We start from the raw sequence: 19,218 nt of genomic DNA on the forward strand, positions 1-19,218 counted from the left end.
AACTTCCAGCTGCAGTGGGTGTTTACGCTCTAATATTTTCATAAGTAGCCACCTACAGTTTGTAAATTCTGCTAGTGAAGGTTGGGTACCAGTTTTGACAGTCACTGGGTTAAAAGTGAGCAGCCTACTTTTGTTTTCCTCTGCCTGAAATCAAGAATCGATTATTTCAAAAAATATTACTGATTACTCTAGTTTCACTATAAACTACATTATTCCAAATAAGAGCATACAAGACACTTAAATCTTCTCAGGCATAGCAACAATAAACAAGAGGGTCAGGGCCTGGACTGTCAGCTGTCAAATATCAACTTGAACTTGATATTTTATGAAACTAAAATTCAATTAAGAGTTACAGCTTCCAGCTCCTTTGTCTCTCTGTAAAGCTCTTGTACTGTTTTGTGCCTGTTGTCTCCTGCAGGTTAGAGCATGGGAGGCCTTCACAGGTTTAGACAGCAGGGTAAAAAACCTCCTTACCTCCCTCCGGGCTGTGGCAGAGCTCCAGAATCCAGCAATAAGAGCTCGACACTGGCACCAGCTAATGGCTGCTACTGGAGTCCGCTTCACTATGGACCAGGTTTCTATGTATTCTTAGAGATAAGCTATGAAAACATACTATAGATATACAGTGAGTCTATTCATGACATTGTGTGAATGTTTTCATGTTATAGTTTGAATTATGCGCAGTACACAGGGAGCAATTTTTATTTTTAATACTAGAAACAAGCAGTGGGCTTTATAGTGTCCCACTAATTGAAGGGAAAGCTTTAAAAGGGAATACACATATTCCAATTATTTTCCTATTTTCTTCCCCAGTTATTTCTGTGTCCTCACAGGGCTTGTTTGTGCTGCAGGAGGAGAATCAGATGAAAGTTGTTTGTACTTACCAGCTGTACAAAAATGTATTGCAGAGGCTAAATTGGCTCGCTTTGATATCTGTTTTTCAGACACTTAAAGAACTAGATTTGGAATGTGCTCACAGAGTAACTGATTTGTATTTACAAGTTCTCCACAGTGGCTTGTTCATTTGCAGATAATTTTTACACCTCTTAACCTACCCCACCCACAGGAAAGTAACAGAAGAAGATATTACTGCCTACTGCCTACTGCCTACAGCAGATGACATTTAAAGCAGCTTTGCATTTAATCCTTTACCAGTGACCTCCTCTTCGAAGGTGCAATGTGTAAAATGTGAAAGATTTAGCAGCATCTAGTGGTGAGGTCACAAAATACAACTTTAGATCAACCCTTACATTTCACCCCTGTTTCTAGGTGTGAAGGAGGGTATAGTAACTATCACCCAACCATTAAAACAAATCGTGAATCTGTATCTGGAGCCAGTGTTTGGTTTGTCCATTCTGGGCTAATGTAGAAACATGATGGTGCAACATGGCTGCCTCTGTGAAAGGGGACCCACTCCCATGTTCAGATTTAAAGGCTCATTCTCAGATTAAGAAAAAACAGTGATTACACACTAATGACAACATATTTATGAATACTATCTTCCATGTGTGCTAATAGATAAGTATTAGACATTTAACTTTTAAGGGTCGTGTATGTAAACGATAAAACAAATCATTTTTTTCATTTCATGTTTTCTATGAATATTTATCTTAAGTTTATGAGGAAGATTGATGATGACAGTATTGTTAAAGCATGAAGTTGGTGATTTTCTGTTTTTATTTTCCTCAAATGAGAAAAGATCATGTGCATCCTACTTACTTCAAATACTGTAAAAAACTGATAGTTTACCTTTTTTAAAGAACATGTACCTCACATATTTCCTGAGGAAGAATTATAGAAGAAACATAGCAAAGATAGTTAGTGCTGTTCTAGAAGACAATTCATTCTAATATTTTTGATGTTTGAAAAACGCTGTGTAGTGTTTTAAGTCTTTTTAAGTTTCAGCTTGTGATATAGAATAGTAAAAAAAAATGGTAATAGAATAGTTCTACAGATGTTAAGAGTAAATGACAGACATCAGTGCATTTGTCAAAATCTCTAGTTGAACTAAGTGCATCATGTCATATATTAATACCTTTTGATATATGAATACCTTAGAAGCTCTGAGTTGAGACACTATGGATTCAATGCTGTGAAGCAGCTGTTCCTCTCAGGCTGATGTTCCCTCAAGCAGCTCTATTGCAGATCTGTCAGCAGTATTGGTCTGATATTAAAACTTGAATGAAAAACACCAGCAATATTTTATCATAACCATATCATATTATCATACTATTTCCAAAACAGACCAGTTATTGTTAGAAATCTAGAAATGTTTATTCTCACCCTGAAGGGAAAACAATAACTGCTTTGGTTTATCTGATTGTCCATGTAGAAATATGATGCATTTGTGATAATGTTTTTTCCAATTATATCAGACAAACGTCTTTAAAATAACAACAGCCAATATATATGCTGGCCTGTAGTGGGGAAAAAAGCAAATTAAATCATGATGTTGGTTTGTATTAGTAACTGTGAGCATTTCACTGTCACTAGCATGCTGGCATTCCACTTTGGGTGGTAAAACTTCAAACTTGTGTTATTGTCATTGTCTGCAAGTGTCAAATTAGCAGAAGCTGAATTCTGTTGCTAGTTGATCATAAACATTAAATGGGGCTTCAGATCAACAGCATGACTATAATACCTGCTCATGGAGGCTTTATATTGTAGAATATTTATATGACGTGAGTAAAATACTGTTGCTGTTTTTCTGTGAGCAGGAGACCACTCTGGCTGACCTGCTGCAGCTCAATCTGCACTGCTTTGAAGAAGAGGTGAGAGGGATTGTGGACAAGGCTGTTAAAGAGATGGGGATGGAGAAAGTCCTGTCTGAGCTCAACTCCACATGGACAGGTAGAAGAATGGAACACTTGGTTATAAAGTTATGGACTTTGAAAATGAATTTTTGTTTTGCCATCTAGATGTATGACCCTCTGATAGAGTGTATTGACCTTATTCAGGTATGCAGTTCAAGTATGAACCCCACCACCGCACCCAGGTGCCTCTGCTGCGCACAGATGAGGAGCTGATTGAGACATTAGAAGATAACCAGGTCCAGCTGCAGAATCTCATGTCATCCAAGTATATTGCCCACTTTCTGGATGAAGTGTCGTCATGGCAGAGCAAGCTGTCAACAGCAGACTCTGTCATCTCAATATGGTTTGAGGTGCAGCGGACATGGACCCACCTGGAAAGCATCTTCATTGGATCTGAGGACATCCGCTCTCAGCTGCCTGAGGTTAACTACTGAATAGATATAGTCACATACATGCACACACAGAGTTGATTACAGCTCTGCAATTCAGGTTTTCCATAGTGATAAGCTCACATGTATAAAAGCCTTCACAGCATGACTGTTATAGCTGTTAATTAGAAATTCATTAATAAGCACATACTCCCAGTTTAGGAGCTGAGATTACATGACTTTGTAATTGCTCCTGTGATGTTTGGGCTGTGCTTAAACCCAGATGTTTGCTATTAAACCTCTGATTCTCCCCACTCTCTTGTGGGAAACTAAATCCCCTGGCCTGGCCCCTTTGCCAAATCCCATGCAGGACTCCAGGCGCTTTGAGGGGATTGATGCCGATTTCAAAGAACTGGCAAATGCTGTACATCAGACTCCCAACGTAGTGGAGGCCACCAATAAACCAGGCCTGTTTGGTAAACTGGAGGGCATCCAGAGCAGGTGCGAGTTTTCTGTTTCTACCCTTTAAATAAATCTGTTATCAGTACAAGGCTTGAACTGGTTATACATTGATGCACACACACACACACACTCTGTGTATTTCTTTACAGGCTGTCTCTTTGTGAAAAAGCCCTGGCAGAGTACCTGGACACCAAGCGTCTAGCCTTCCCAAGATTTTACTTCATCTCATCAGCTGATCTGCTAGACATCTTGTCTAATGGGACCAACCCACAGCAGGTGGCTTCACAGATATTTTGGCCTGCAGGACAGCTATAAAATTAGTGCCTCAGTTTGTAAAAAACAGGACATATGTCTTTACATGGCACTTTTTACAAGTTGCTTTTTAACAGTTAACATCTTTTGTTGATGGTTGATGATTTGTGTAGTACCTTTAGTGTCCATAATGGGGCAATGTTGCTCATAGTTGTGGAGCCCGCTCCAACCTTCATCCTCCATCTCAGGACATTGTCTTATGTGGTTTCAGCTTGGAGAAATAAATCACTGTTATGCACAAGTTGATACTAAATCTCTCTTAAGAGGATGTTACCAGGCATGCAGCAGAACATGAGTTGTGGCCTTCTTTTCATAATTCTGAAATGAAAGGTTATTTATTTGCACAGTGGCAAAGAAAATAGCAGCCAGACCATGAGCTGAGTGTAATTGAACGGGAGCTGAATGTGTCTGTGTTTGCTCAGGTTCAGAAGCATCTGTCTAAGCTGTTTGACAACATGGCTAAGATGCAATTTGAAGCAGATGGAGAGGGGAATCCTTCTAAGACTAGCCTGGGCATGTACAGCAAAGAGGAGGAGTATGTCCCCTTTAATGAGTCCTGCGACTGCACTGGACAGGTAAAATACCCTAGTCATTTTTTGCTTACGTTCTAAAACTGTGGTTCTATAACTTCTGTGGGTTTCATATAAATACTAAGGACAGTTATTGTCTTCATTAGTGTTGACAGTGGAACTACAGCTGTCTGTAAATGAATACAATAAATCCCCTTTTCTGTAATGGAAAGATATTGAAGAAAATGTATATCAAATATAGATGTCACAACCCACAATATAGGAGAAGAAATGAAACAGTCTGGCACTGCCTCTGGGGTTTTGCATATCAAAGCCTGTGAATCCATTAATTTTCCATTTCATCCCATAGTATTTGCCTGACTCCACTTCAACTCTAATGCTTATTAATGACCTCATTAGGGACCACTGATAAGAGACACAGTTGGTGCTCACATGAGAGACATTTCAATGTTTTTGTTTTATTTGTTGGGTCTAAGGTGGAGGTGTGGTTGAACCGGGTCTTGGGCACCATGCGCTCCACAGTTCGACACGAGATGACCGAGGGAGTGATGGCCTATGAGGACAAACCCAGAGAGCAGTGGCTGTTTGACTACCCAGCTCAGGTAAACAGGCACAGCTGGGCATACATTATGTATAGATTTTACTGATGGCATTCAATTTAGGATTTTTCCCATTAGTCACCTATACCATCTGATGGGTTAGTACGAAAAATTGTCTCTGTCTGTCATAGTCCAGTGCTCATACTCACTAATGCTTTACATACACAGTTTGCAGCCAGACTTTGCATTGAGGATTATGAACAGAAAGTGTGTTAGACAGTCAGAACAAATATGGGTGTGTGTCTATGATAATGGAACACTTATTCCTTTGTGGGAATGTTTATAATTCCTGAATGTCAGTATCTGTTACTCAGAATATTAAAATACTTGTCTGGCATCACTGATTGAGGTGCAAATAGTACAGGACTGGGAGTTTCAGCACACATAAAACAGCAATAAGAACAGGTTTAGGACTTTAGATAAATATTAAACAAGATCTATAGTATTTACTTAATAAAAGTATAAATGATGGTGGGCCCAAAAACACACACCAGTTACTCAAAATGTTAGGTTGGACTCACACTAGGCACAGTTGCCTTGTACCATGCCCGAGAACGACGGCTCCCTCTCCCCACACCTGCACTGGCCTGCACTCACGCTGCCCTTAAAACAATCCAGGCTGGAGCACGTGGTCATCCCCACGATACTGCTGAGTAGAAGCACTCTGGCATAGCACACAGCGGTATTCTGTGCCTGGGCACGGTTAGCGATCGCAGTGTGCGTAGCATGCCACCTGAACCATGCCCAGGCCTACCTCTTCATGTTTGCCAGGGCTTGGAATGGAGCTCTCACAACAGTCAAACAAACTGGACTTTGGGGGTCAAACGTGCCTGGGCATGGTACAGACCACCCTTACAGCCATAACTATCCTGACAGACAAAACTCAGGGAAACCAGAATATAAGGCATTCAATTCTTTTGTCAAGCACATTGCTGTGAGACCATGATCATAAAGTAGGGTGACTTAAATGAGCATGTTAACAATTTTATCAACGTATGACAGTAGGACACTAACAGATCACTGTTTAGACGGAGTTTTGGATAAAAATATGATAAGGAGGTAAGGAGGCCTCTCCCCTAGTTTTCATTTGAAATTACACCCTTTAGAGATTAATAGCTCAGCCCGTCTATTTTTCTTTGAAGCTGACAGTTTTAAACATGAAATTTGCATCCATATTTGCATCCATATTTTTTTTAATTTTATTTTATTTAAAAAAAATACAAAACTATATTCAGAAAAAGGAAGGAGGTGCCACATTTATGTTTGAAATGTATGGGTACATACTAAACTCATATACTTCTTATGTGTGTGTTGGCTCAGTTACATGTTACACATTTAGATGCTTTATTATTGAAATTTAGATGAAGTGAAACAAGGATGCGAGGATTTAAATTCCCTTAAATACACGATTCCATCTAGATAAACTTCAGCATTATTGTTCTTCTGAATCTGAATTTGTTTCATTGTCTCATATTTAGGTGGCACTGACCTGCACTCAGATCTGGTGGACATCTGATGTTGGCATAGCTTTTGCCCGTCTGGAGGAGGGGTATGACAACGCTATGAAAGAGTACTACAAAAAACAGGTGTCCCAGCTGAACACCCTCATCTCCATGCTGATTGGCCAGCTTACGCCGGGTGATCGGCAGAAGGTTATGACCATCTGCACCATTGATGTCCATGCCAGAGATGTGGTGGCCAAAATGATCGCTCAGAAGGTTAGGGATGTTGCAGTGGATAAATCTGGTGGGGAACCTGCACAGTGTAAATTCTTATGCAGACATGGTGATTGCTGCTGAATTATTTGAGAGGCTATTTCCAGTGAGTAAAGCACTTATAATATTCAAGCAAGGTATTTCATTACCATAATTAGAAGGTGGTGAAGCACTGATTATTTCTGGCTTTATCTCAAGCCTGGGTGCACTTTGTTTAACTCTTTAAGGTGGAGAATTCTCAGGCCTTTGTGTGGCTCTCCCAGCTTAGACACCGTTGGTGCGACAAGGAGAAACATTGTTTTGCCAACATCTGCGATGCCCAGTTTCTCTACTCCTACGAATACCTGGGCAACACGCCACGATTAGTCATCACTCCTCTAACAGACAGGTATGGGGGTGTCGTTTTTGCTTTTGTTCATACTGATAAGCAACAAAACATCACGATTGCCTGTCAACTGCGTCCTTGGTGAAGCTGTTTCTGTTAGCTTATATTGTTACATTCATGCAGGGTATTACTGTATGTTATGTTATTTTTACTGATATTTCCAGTGAATATTGAAATAGTGGTCACCTAATTTCAGACAGAAGTACACAAAAGCAGGTTTCTCTTTTCTAGCTGGCAGCTGTAAGCACTGTAGTGATAACTGTTACTGGTGTTTTTATATCAGCTCAAGCTAATGAAGCTCTATTAGAACAGCCCTATACAGTGAGATCTGTAAAGATGCACTTGATGATTATATATATATATTAGCCTAAAATTATATGTCCCTCCATTCTAATATTATATATGTGATAGAAAAATGGCAGCTCTTATTTGCCTGTGTTATTAGTTTTTTACTCCTTGGCTTACATATTTTAGGTTTGTGCTTAATTGTTTGGATTTTTTTTCCTAGAATCTGAGTGGAAGATTAGAGTACATGCATCTCATCTGATAATAATCATCTAATGCATTCTAGGAAACTTGATTTGAATCATTATGCACACCCACTGCAAGCAAAATCTTTCAGAACAACTCAATTTGGGCACATTGCCAACAGCTTTTTTGTTTACACACACATGTTTCTGCAGAATTGCAGATAAAGTTTTAACTACACAGAGATAAATACCTGCCTCCCAGAGCCCTTTGGCAAACTGCAGCGATTGACTGTGTGGTTTCCAGACTGACCAGTATTCTCTTTGAAGCTTGAACAAAGCAGAAACAATGGGCTTTGATGGCCAGATCAGCCGTCGTGTTGCAAGACTTCACCATATGGTGCATGCCCTCTCTGTGGCTTGCTACAGCTCACACAGTTTGCCACAGACTTTTGCTACAGCAGTGGACCATGGACCTGGGGGCTGGGTGTCAAATCCTTTAATCCATGCCTTGAAAAAGAGCTAGAAACATGTTTTCTGCGTGATACTGTTACATCTCAGTTTTCTTTGCAGTGGATGTGGCAATAGAACAATACATTTCACTGCTGTTAAAATTAAAACCTAGATTTTAGCTTTCTTATCATATCCTAAAAGGATCCATTCACCAAAATTTCTTAAAGAGCAAACCAAGTTTATTTCAAAATCACATTTCAGCAGTATAGCAATTTAAATGCCTTAATGTAACACTTAAAAAGAGGCAAGAAGAAGAAAACAAATCAATACAAAATGGTACCATAAACATCCATCCATCCATTATCTATACCTGCTTATTCCTATTTAGGCTCTTTGGGTGACACCCTGGACAGGTCACCAGTCCATGACAGGGCCACATAGAGACAAACAACCTCACACACTCACACTCACTCCTATGGGCAATTTAGAGTCACCAATCAACCTGACATACATGTTTTTGGACTGTGGGAGGAAACCAGAGGACCTGGAGAAAACCCACACAAGCACAGGGAGAACATGCAGACTCCACACAGAAAGGCCCCTGATGGGTTTCTAACCAGGAACCTTCTTGATGTGAGGCAACAGTGCTAGCCACTAATGCACCGAGCTGCCCAAGACATAAACATGATTTTAAAAAAACAAAACAAATAGTATGTTAATAGTATTTTAAAATCAGTTCTTTGAAAAGTCATGCGCACTGGAGTAATTATAGTTAGGAGCTATGAAGCAGTTAATCCACACACCCCTATGTGATCTGTTTTCAGAGTCAGAATGTTTGCTGTGGAAAAAACACTTTCAAAAACATCTTAATTGTGTGGAAATTATAAACGTAAGATAAACGGATGTTAATTACAGCTGTGGTAAAGAACGTGTCAAGCCACTCATACAAGTATGCAGCTGCTCGGAAAGTTTTTATTATGAATACAGTCATTTGTCTTCTGTTCGCTACAAACGTGTCAGTATTGTGTGTTCACCTTCTGCAGCAGGATAATTAGGCTAAAGAAATCACTAGTGCTAATCTATAACAGCAGGAATGGTTTGGCACAATGTTAACGTTTGCTCAATACTTACTGCAGAATCTCCAAAGCTGCACCATTATGCAAAATAAAATGCTAATATTTTACCCAGCTAACACATGCACATACCAACACAGAGTGAAGAATGGGTGGAGGGAGGGATGAGACACAGAGACTGATATATAGCTGCTTCTTTTTAAAACACTGTAATAAAGCAAGTGACCTTGTCACAACCATCTAGTTTAGTTTCACCCGCTTGTCTTGTGTCTGACTTTAGTTATTCTGTGCAGTACATCCTTATCCAGCGTCCTCAACGACTGATTGTGAGATTTTTGGCCATATTTCAAGGGAGAGTCATAAAGCTTGTTGGCACTGGTATCCGGATGATACACTGTATACAGATGGGATCATTTGTCTTCTCCAAGATCCCTTTTCTCGTTATGCTTTCCAATATTTTTCCCTTCCATACATCATCTGTTAACCAGCATCTCATTAAAATCATTGCTGTATTGATATTCAAGGAAGACCATTGTGTTTACTACCATGATCAATAAACTCCTGATTGTCTCCATCAGTTCACATTCATGATGCTTCTGCTTTTTATTGATGCTAGAAGGGCAGACTGTTTGTTAGTCTCGACAGGTTCTACAGGAGAAGCAATCACTAGTGGCACTAATCAGTCTGTGAGATAATCAAAGCACAGGAGCAGATTTTATTATCTGAGACATTGTCACTGCTGGTTAGTAAACTGACATCAGGATTGGTTATGTGTACAGTTTACAGTTACATGCAGTCTGCCCCAGAAATTACAGTTTATAATTGTGCATTTATTAAAAATAAGTCTGGAAGGGACTGCCTGATGTTAGGTCAATTTCTTTACTATTGCTGGAAATAATTAATTGCTCGCGGCAATGTTGTCTTAGTGATTTGAGGCTCAGGAGAACCGTTTTTGACCAGTTATTTGTAACATGAATTCCACGCTCAATATGCCATGCTTAAAACCACAAACCACATACCTGCTTTGGTGCAGGTATTTTTCCCCCGAAAAGGAGCCCGTTTTTACTACAGTTTTGATGCTGGGAGCTCTCAATTCCTCCATCCCAACATGCATTTTGCAAAGACAGCAAAACAATATGGAGTTTGGAGGGTGCCGGCAAACTAATGATGTGTCACTTTGTCAGTGTTTATCAGGCAATTACTTATTGATTAATTGGTTGCATTCGAAAGAGACGAAAGAGACTTTCATATTCCTACATATTTATTTTTTTTTTATATCTTTAAAAGGCGATCAAGGCATGAAGAGACGACAAGCCTAGCTTAGCATAAATACTGAGCAGTGGGGAAAGAGCTAGCCAAGATTTTGTAATGCCGCACATTGTTTAACAACCTTCTGTCTGTGAGGGGAATATGCTAATGATGTGCCAGTGGCAGTAGGATTCTTTCCGTGCAGAGTTTGCATGTGTTGTGTTGCTCTGTTGAGATGTGTTGGTGATGAAGGGACACAGGACCCAAGTGCAGGACAAACATTCTTTTATTTCACCTGGATTCCCCCAGGCTCAGGCACAAACATACAAATCCTCTGTCCGGGAACAAAAATGCCGCTCGGGGTGGACAGGCAAGCATAAACACAAACACTCTATAGTCTGCATATAACAAGTAATGCTCCAACCAGGAACAAAGGAAACGAAGAGCTACATATATGCATAAAGAGCAAAAGGACTAATAAGGTGCAGATAAAACTAATTTCCCTAACAACATAAAGCTACCTAACATCCACATAGGTGCTAAGGAAACTAGACACCAGAATAAAAGTCCAACAGGAAACAGAAACATAAGACCACAACAGCATGTTCTCCTTGTGGTTGCATGGGTTTTTTTCTGGATACTCTGGTTTCCTCCCACCTTCCAAAAACATGTGATTCTAAATTGCCCATAGGAGTGAGTGTCAGTGTGTGTGATTTCACCCAAAGAGAGCTGGGATTGGCTCCAGCAGATCCCCGTGACCCTGGTTAGGAATAAGCAGGTATAGATAATGGATGGATGGATGTGCCCTCCTCTCTGTGAACAAAAAAAAGGAGTTTCTTGTTGCTGATTTTTATAAATGGATGAGCAGTCAACTTTATTATTGCCTATTTTCAGACTCCCGTCCGCACAAGTGAAGCGTCTGTGTGTGTATCTGTCCTGTATTTAGGTGCTACATCACCTTGACCCAGTCCCTCCATCTGACCATGAGTGGAGCTCCAGCTGGACCCGCAGGCACAGGCAAGACTGAGACTACCAAAGACTTAGGCAGAGCTCTTGGCATCATGGTCTACGTATTTAACTGCTCTGAGCAGATGGACTACAAGGTGAATTAGTGCACATGCATATGTTTTTCTGTATTTGAGCTTGTTCCATCTTTTCATCTTTTTTCATTTTATCTTCTGTTTGTTGCTTCCTCTTTGAAAGAAGTACTCATTTGTTAAATCCTTATTTCTTTTCTAAACCTTGTTTAGAACATTGTTATTGGAGCCCCTTTTCTGCACCCAGCCTCCACCTTGCTTAGTCTTGTATACTTTTGTATACTCTTTCTGCATATTGAATGGTCAAGGTAGACATAAACATTATCTTGTCATTCAGCTTGCACCTATTTCCCCCAGACAGGGGCATCATTATAGTATAGAGATGTACAGTACCCCTGGCTATACACACTTCAGCGAAGTGTCAGAGTGAAGCTCTAATATACTCCAGGAGGAACAGAAGCACTAGAAGCTGGCTTCAGAGCCCCGAACTGTTACTCATATTCAGATATGCACAGACATACAGAGGCGCACAAGTTAAATCAATCCTCTAGTCAGCTCTGGTTTGCGTCAGAGAAGGATTTCTCGGTCCTGTAATTGGAGAGAAAAGTCAGCTGCCTGCTTCCTCCTAGTCCAGCTGCTCTCCAGTGGGCTGTTCACCTGCTCTCAAGTTGATCCTGTGAAAGCTATAGCGTAGGTGGCAGACATTTTTGCCTTTCTCTTCTTGCCATCAGCGCCCTGTTTTATTACTGTGACGCACTGTTTATGTATCATCCTGTCATTATCCACCTACTGCTGTGGTGCTGCAATAAATCTTTATCCATATATCTTCTAATTGGTGATCTGTCTTTGTCTGCCTCACCATATGTCTTATCAGGCAGTTGGGCTGAGTCTCCGATTGTGAGCCTTGCTGACTGACTTCCTGTCATAGTGTCTCCATCTAAATATCAGTGTGTCTCTTCTGCCCGACAGTCCTGTGGAAACATATACAAAGGCCTTGCTCAGACTGGGGCATGGGGGTGCTTTGACGAATTTAACAGGATCTCAGTGGAGGTGCTGTCAGTGGTGGCTGTACAGGTATGTGCAAGTCCAGTTTGTTTCCCTCAGGCGCTCCCAAGATTCCTTCCAGGTCAAGACTTCATTGTGAGGGATGTGTGTGTGTATTTTCACCTGGGGCAGGTGGAGCCAAATATATGTGAATTTTCATCTAATTTGCAAGGTGGTCTATCCAAATAAAGTTGTGATGAAAATATGCCTTTAAAAACAGCAGAAGTAAATAGCCTCTTTATCACTGGTTGTAAGCGTAAATTGCTTCAGCTATAAGACTAATCCACCAAGGCTGACACCTTTGCACCCCAGAGCTTCTTCTTAATTGGAGCTTTTTGTGATCCGAGAGTTGACGATGGAAAACCAACTCCTTTGCTTGCTTATGGTGCTGGTCATGATGCTCGTGTGTCAGCACTATTAGCAGCTCTGAATGGACAAACTCTAAACTATTTAACTAAGTACTACAACAACTGCAAAATGTTTAAATATTCCAGCATTGTTACACCCATGTTATCTACAGTGACATGTCAGATTCTGACGTGCAGCACAACAATAAGTTTGTCTTTGTGTAATGTTAAGTCCACAGTGTAGCAAAAATGATTTGATTGTTATTCAGTGAATGTAGTAATATTTTCACTGTTTTGATTTTAGCTTCCACAATTTGTTCAGCTACAGATTGTGCTATAAAAAATAAGTGAGGAATGTCACAGAGCAATGATAAAACATGTGGTGAAAACCTCCAAACCCTTAAGCTCAGCAGAATGTCCATGATTTACTTCATGATATTTAATTACTGGTCAGTGTCATACTAGCCTGGTAATTGGTCCATAAATCACAAAATTATTATTAACATGAATAAATTAAATGAAAAAAACAGTCCTAAATATTAAGTACAATAAATGATTTTGTGCACTGAAATAAAAACAAGACAAACCTCTCACAGTCACAGAGTGGAGCAGAGTAGAGAACTGGTTATATTTTACTTCAGTTGACGACCATGCTTGTTAACCATGTAACAAAATCTGCTACTGCTGGAGACAGCCCAAGCAATGTATCGAATAGAACAGTTACACCACACTACACTTTACACTACTATAATGCAGTTGTTGAGTTGTTCAAAAATAAATGTAAACGAAGTACCAGCTGGGTCTCTGCAGTTTAGTGCTTGCAACAGTTCAATTCAATTCAATTCAATTTTATTTGTATATCTCCAAATCACAATACAAATCATATCAAGGCACTTTACAAAAAAACAAAAAACCCAACAAATCCCTTATGAGCAAGCACAAGGCAACAGTGGAGAGGAAAAACTTCCTTTTACGGAAGAAAAAACCCTCTAGCAGAAGAATGGGCAGCCATCTGCTTCGACCGGTTGGGGTGAGTGGATAGAGGAGAGAGAAAGGAGTGGGGCAGGGAAGCTCAGTGCACCTGAGCAGTCTAGGCCTATAGCAGCATAACTAAGGGAGGTTAAGGGTTGCCTGAAGCCAGCCCTAACTATACGCTTTGTCAAAGAGGAAGGTTTTCAGTCTAGCCTTAAAAGTACAATGAGTGTCTGCCTCCTGAACCCAGACTGGGAGCTGGTTCCACAGGAGAGGAGCTTGATAGCTAAAGGCTCTGCCTCCCATTCTACTTTGGGAAACTCTGGGAACCACAAGTAGGCCTGCACTCTGAGAGCGAAGTGGTCTATTGGGATAATATGGTACTATGAGGTCTTTAAGGTATGAAGGAGCTTGATTATGAAGGGATTTGTATGTGAGAAGAAGGATTTTAAATTCTATTCTATATTTTACAGGGAGCCAATGAAGAGAAGCTAATATAGGACAAATATGATCTGTCTTGCTAGTTCCTGTCAGGACTCTGGCTGCGGCATTCTGGATTAATTGGAGGCTTTTTATGGAGATATTGGGACATCCAGATAGTAATGAGTTACAGTAATCTAGCCTTGAGGTAACAAATGCATGGACTAGTTTTTCTGCATCATTTTGAGACAGGGTGTTCCTAATTTTGGAAATGTTGGGCAAGTGAAAGAAGGCAGTTCTAGAGATTTGTTTTATGTGTGAGTTAAAGGATATGTCCTGGTCAAAAATAAGTCCAAGGTTTTTCACAGTAGTGCTAGAGGCCAGGGTTATGCCATCTAGAGTAGCTATAATTTGAGAAAAGTTATTTCTGAGATTTTTTGGCCCAAATATAATGACTTCTGTTTTCTGGTTTGTGTTAACAGGTTTCATAGATAGGTACAGCTGAGGGTCATCTGCATAGCAGTGGTAATTAATAGTTTTAATAATAATTAAGCATTAATAATTAATGCTTCCTAATAACATTGCCTAAAGGAAGCATGTATAAGGTGAACAGAATCGGTCCGAGCACGGAGCCTTGTGGAACTCCATAACTAACTTTTGTTTGTGTGGAAGGTTCATCATGTACATGAACAAACTGGAATCTGTCCGATAAATAGGATTGGAACCACTTTAACGCTGTTCCTCTGATACCAGTAACATGCTCCAGTCTCTGTAATAAGATGTTGTGGTCAGTGGTGTCGAATGCTGCACTAAGGTCTAGGAGGACAAGTATAGAAACAAGTCCATTATCTGAGGCTAAGAGAAGATCGTTGGTAACTTTCAACAGTGCTGTTTCTGTAATATGATGTGCTCTAAATCCTGATTGAAAATCTTCAAATAGTTCATTCCTGTGTAAGTGGTCTGATAGCTGCTTAGCAACAGCTTTTTCTAGGATTTTAGAAATAAATGGCAGGTTGGATATTGGTCTATAATTAGCCAAGACACCTGGATCAAGACTAGGCTTTTTGAGTAAAGGTTTGATTACTGCAGTCTTAACGGCCTGTGGTACGTAGCCTGATACTAGAGATAAATTTACCAAGTCCAATAAAGATGAGTTCATTAATGGCAGGGTGCCTTTAAGCAGTCTAGTCGGGATGGGGTCCAAGAGACACGTTGATGATTTCGATGAAGCAACTACTGATGTAAATTCAGAGAGATCTATAGGAGAGAAGCAGTCTAAACATAACTGAGGTCCTACAGATGATTCAAGAGCTACTGTAGTAAAAGATTCATTTATTGCAGGTATAGGAAGCATCTGCTGAATTTTATCTCTAATAGTTGTGATTTTATTTGTAAAGAAACTCATAAATTCATCACTGCTGAGAGCTAAGGGAACACTGGGCTCAACAGAGCTGTGGCTTTTTTTCAGCCTGGCTACAGTGCTGAAAAGAAACCTGGGATTGTTCTTATTTTCCTCTATTAGTGATGAATAGTATGCAGTTCTGGCTTTACGGAGAGCTTTTTTATATGTTAGTAGACTGTTTTTCCAGGCTAGATAAAATTCTTTTAAATTTGTGCAACGCCACTTCCTTTCCAGCCTTCGTGATGCCTGCTTTAAGGTACGAACATGTAAATTATACCATGAAGCTAATCTCCTCTGATTCACTAACTTCTTTTTCAGAGGGGGCCACAGTATCAAGCTTTGTACGACATGTGTACACGTCACAATACATTTGTATTGTCTTCACCACTTTCCCCACAGTCAACTTTCTGAAGCCCCCTTTTATCTTCATGGTCAGATTTTCATTATACTAATTTTAGTAAACTGAGTTTAAAACAAACAAATTCTATGACAATGAAGCAGCAAACTCACTGTTTAGGTTTAGGTTACTACTAGGTCAATTGAAGTAATGCATCAGACTTGGTATTGGTAAATACGCTCTGTCCACCTTCAATACCACGACTGAGGGGAGTCCCTTGAGCAAGGCACGGGACCCCCAACTGCTCCCTGGGCACCACAGCGCTGGCTGCCCACTGCTCCAGGTGTGTGTTCACGGTGTGTGTGTGCACTTTGGAATTGGGTTAAATGCAGAGCACAAATTCCGAGTCACCATACTTGGGCATATAAGTCACTTTCACTTTAACGTGTTAACGCATCAAAATGAACACGTTAATAACACGTTAACGCAAACTCATTTTTTCCCTTTCCAGTTTTACCCGTGGTCTTGCCCGCAGTAAGAGAAATAGAATATGCAGCCATAGACAGTAAAAAGTGCAGCAACAAACAGAAATGGAGAAAGAAAACGGTCTTCTGAACGGTAAATAATTTACAAAACGTATGTTTCTCCAGGTGACCTGCAATAGCTGGCCCTTTAATCACAGTCCTCTTCAGCCATGTTCTGTTTCAGCTGATGCTGATCCCTTTTCTGCTATCTTGGATTCAGTTATCCTGGATAAAACAGATCCTCTCTATGTGGTTTCATAAGTCCCTGTGGTGTATTCGTACCCTGTCATAACAAAATGTATATACTTGATGATATAGGGAAGGTTGATTATGATTGTGTTGATAATGTAGATGGAGTTCCTCAAAGGATCTTTATTCATTGCTAGACCTCCCAGTCACCTGCTGTCCTTCCTTCATTTTCTCTTTAGCAACAGTGAAAGTCAATCAGTTTTCTGCGTAAGCTGTGGAAGTGTGCAGTACTTCGAGAATTTAAAACTCCAGAAGAAGGAATAGTTGTTGGTTGCTGTATTGAATATATATCATGATGGCTTACATGTGGAGAAGTAGACCTTGAGAAAAGAGGAGCGTCCAAGTCTTTCTGTGGTAGCTGGTAGCCCACTCCAGTGCTTAGCCCAGCTATTCCTCACCATAGCATGGACACCTAATCCATCCTCTTAAAGTGGGAGCAGCTAGCATTGTATGGTGACACACTCAACTGACAATCAGGTCTGCTAACACAGGTGGCGGGACCAGATCTACATTAAATATAGCAGAGACAAACAGAAGGCTGCCAGATGTAGCAACATGGAGATAAATTGCTGTAGTTCCACCTCTGCTAGAGCTAGAAGGCTTAAACTGCTAGTTTCAGTCTGAACATTCACTGAGACATCAAAGAGTGGAGCCAGACCCCACTGGCTCACACCTTCCAGTGTCTGTAAACTTTTATTAAAATGTATTTTTGGTGTTCCTTTCATATCCCTGTAGTATCTCAGTAGTGGGCTATGGTTACTCATATTCTGATGAAAACTTTCATTCTTTTTTTATTCTGCAGCTGCACTGTTTGTTTTTGCATCGCCCTCTGGTTGTGTTAGTATGACTGAGTGATCTATCTGTAGGCGAGTACTCACCCATGAAGAGGGTGAGAACTTTCCAGCTGTCGACTCGCTGTACTCTTTTACCACACGCGTGTTAAATTCATAAAGCCTCTTACAGGCTGGGAATCAGAGTTTTAGGCCAAGACTGACACATGCACACACACAGAGACACAAAAAGTTCATTTCTGATATCTTAATCATAATGTAGACAAGCAGAGCCTTAGCAGGTCATCCATCCAACAAACCCTGGCTGATAGCATGCTCATATTATTGATGAAGTTGTGTCCCTGCAAAAAATGTGCATGCTGCATAACAATTTGACAGCCTGTTACAAATTGACTCCGGTACGTGCTTAGTTATATGAATGATATGCTAATGAGTGTGCCAGACTCCATCAGCATACATCCCATATAAGGGTTTCACTAGTTGAAAGTATCTAATGGTAGTGTAAATTGACAAGATTGGATATGGTTAGCAACTTTTAGATAGCAATACCAATACAAAATTCATTGTTACAGGATGGCAAAGTTGCACCACTTCCACTACCGGATGCAGTAGCGGAAAGAGCAGTTGATTTTACATATCAGACTCTGTTTACAGTTGCGGAGGAATATTATTGCATATGTGAAAAAGCTCTATGAAGCCAGCTCTCTGTAGCATTCTCCTCACCTCTGCTTGAGACCAGCTGCCCAAGGCAACTTTAGTTGCTGTTAGCATTACATACCCAGATACCTGATGGAGCTGTCGGTGGTTCAGTTGCATTGTTTTGACAAGTAAGAAGACTGCATGGACTAAAATTAGTATTTGTTTAACTTCCCCTGGTATTGTTGCTAAGTAATTTTTGCAGTACTTTGGTTTATGAAAACAGATTCCTACCAGCTTCAGTTCTACTTTGTGGTTAGAGATAATTAGCAAATGTTAGCATGTTAACATGTTAAACTAAAATTGCAGACATTGTAAACATTATGGTGTACATGCTTAGCATTAGCATGCTAGGATGCTGACACTGGTTTAAGAAATGGTGACAAACCATTCTGCTGTGTATTGTGTTTTTGTTCTGTGTATGCACAGGTCAAAAGTATCCAGGATGCCATTCGTGATAAGAAGCAGAGGTTTAACTTCATGGGAGAGGAAGTGAATCTTTGCCCCACTGTTGGCATCTTTATCACTATGAATCCAGGCTATGCTGGCAGAACTGAGCTTCCTGAGAACCTCAAGGCTCTGTTCAGGTCAGTGAAATGACCATCAGCTATTATCAAGCTTGCACACATCACTTACTACAGACATGTCTCCGCCCCCTCTGCCATATGTGCTTTTGATGATGATGATGATGATTGACTTTATTAATCCCAAAGGGAAATTCACGTGTTACAGTAAAACTCACCATACATTATATAGATAAAAAAGTGAGTAATAAATGATGAATAAAAACACTGCACAATACTGTATTTCATACAGCCCCCCTTGTTTCAAGCATCAAAGTATGCACTGCACCATGTTATACCAAATACAATTTAAATTCTACATCAGTCATATAATATGACATTGATTATACAATCTAATGGCTGTCGGTAAAAGTGACTTTTTATATCGTTCCTTATAATACCAGGGTTGAA

The 19,218-nt window shown here is 40.2% G+C and overlaps 1 protein-coding gene across 3 annotated transcripts in view; it reads left to right on the top strand.

The window, feature by feature from the left end:
* The window catches only part of dnah9 (dynein, axonemal, heavy chain 9), a 117,576-nt gene that overhangs the window by 20,652 nt on the left and 77,706 nt on the right, over window positions 1-19,218 (top strand). For 2 of the 3 annotated variants that reach the window (XM_026315463.1, XM_026315462.1), the window contains exons 24-35: window positions 419-574; window positions 2,718-2,850; window positions 2,958-3,235; window positions 3,552-3,682; window positions 3,793-3,919; window positions 4,378-4,530; window positions 4,962-5,087; window positions 6,563-6,802; window positions 7,027-7,187; window positions 11,372-11,528; window positions 12,432-12,536; window positions 18,674-18,831. In XM_026315463.1, the coding sequence (XP_026171248.1) occupies window positions 419-574; window positions 2,718-2,850; window positions 2,958-3,235; window positions 3,552-3,682; window positions 3,793-3,919; window positions 4,378-4,530; window positions 4,962-5,087; window positions 6,563-6,802; window positions 7,027-7,187; window positions 11,372-11,528; window positions 12,432-12,536; window positions 18,674-18,831 (1,925 nt within the window). Of the gene's footprint in view, window positions 1-418; window positions 575-2,717; window positions 2,851-2,957; window positions 3,236-3,551; window positions 3,683-3,792; window positions 3,920-4,377; window positions 4,531-4,961; window positions 5,088-6,562; window positions 6,803-6,894; window positions 6,906-7,026; window positions 7,188-11,371; window positions 11,529-12,431; window positions 12,537-18,673; window positions 18,832-19,218 lie in introns of those variants that run through there. The other variant, XM_026315464.1, reaches the window with a different exon arrangement.

The sequence above is a fragment of the Mastacembelus armatus genome, chromosome 19 (genome assembly GCF_900324485.2).
Source record: "Mastacembelus armatus chromosome 19, fMasArm1.2, whole genome shotgun sequence".
NCBI lineage: Eukaryota > Metazoa > Chordata > Actinopteri > Synbranchiformes > Mastacembelidae > Mastacembelus > Mastacembelus armatus.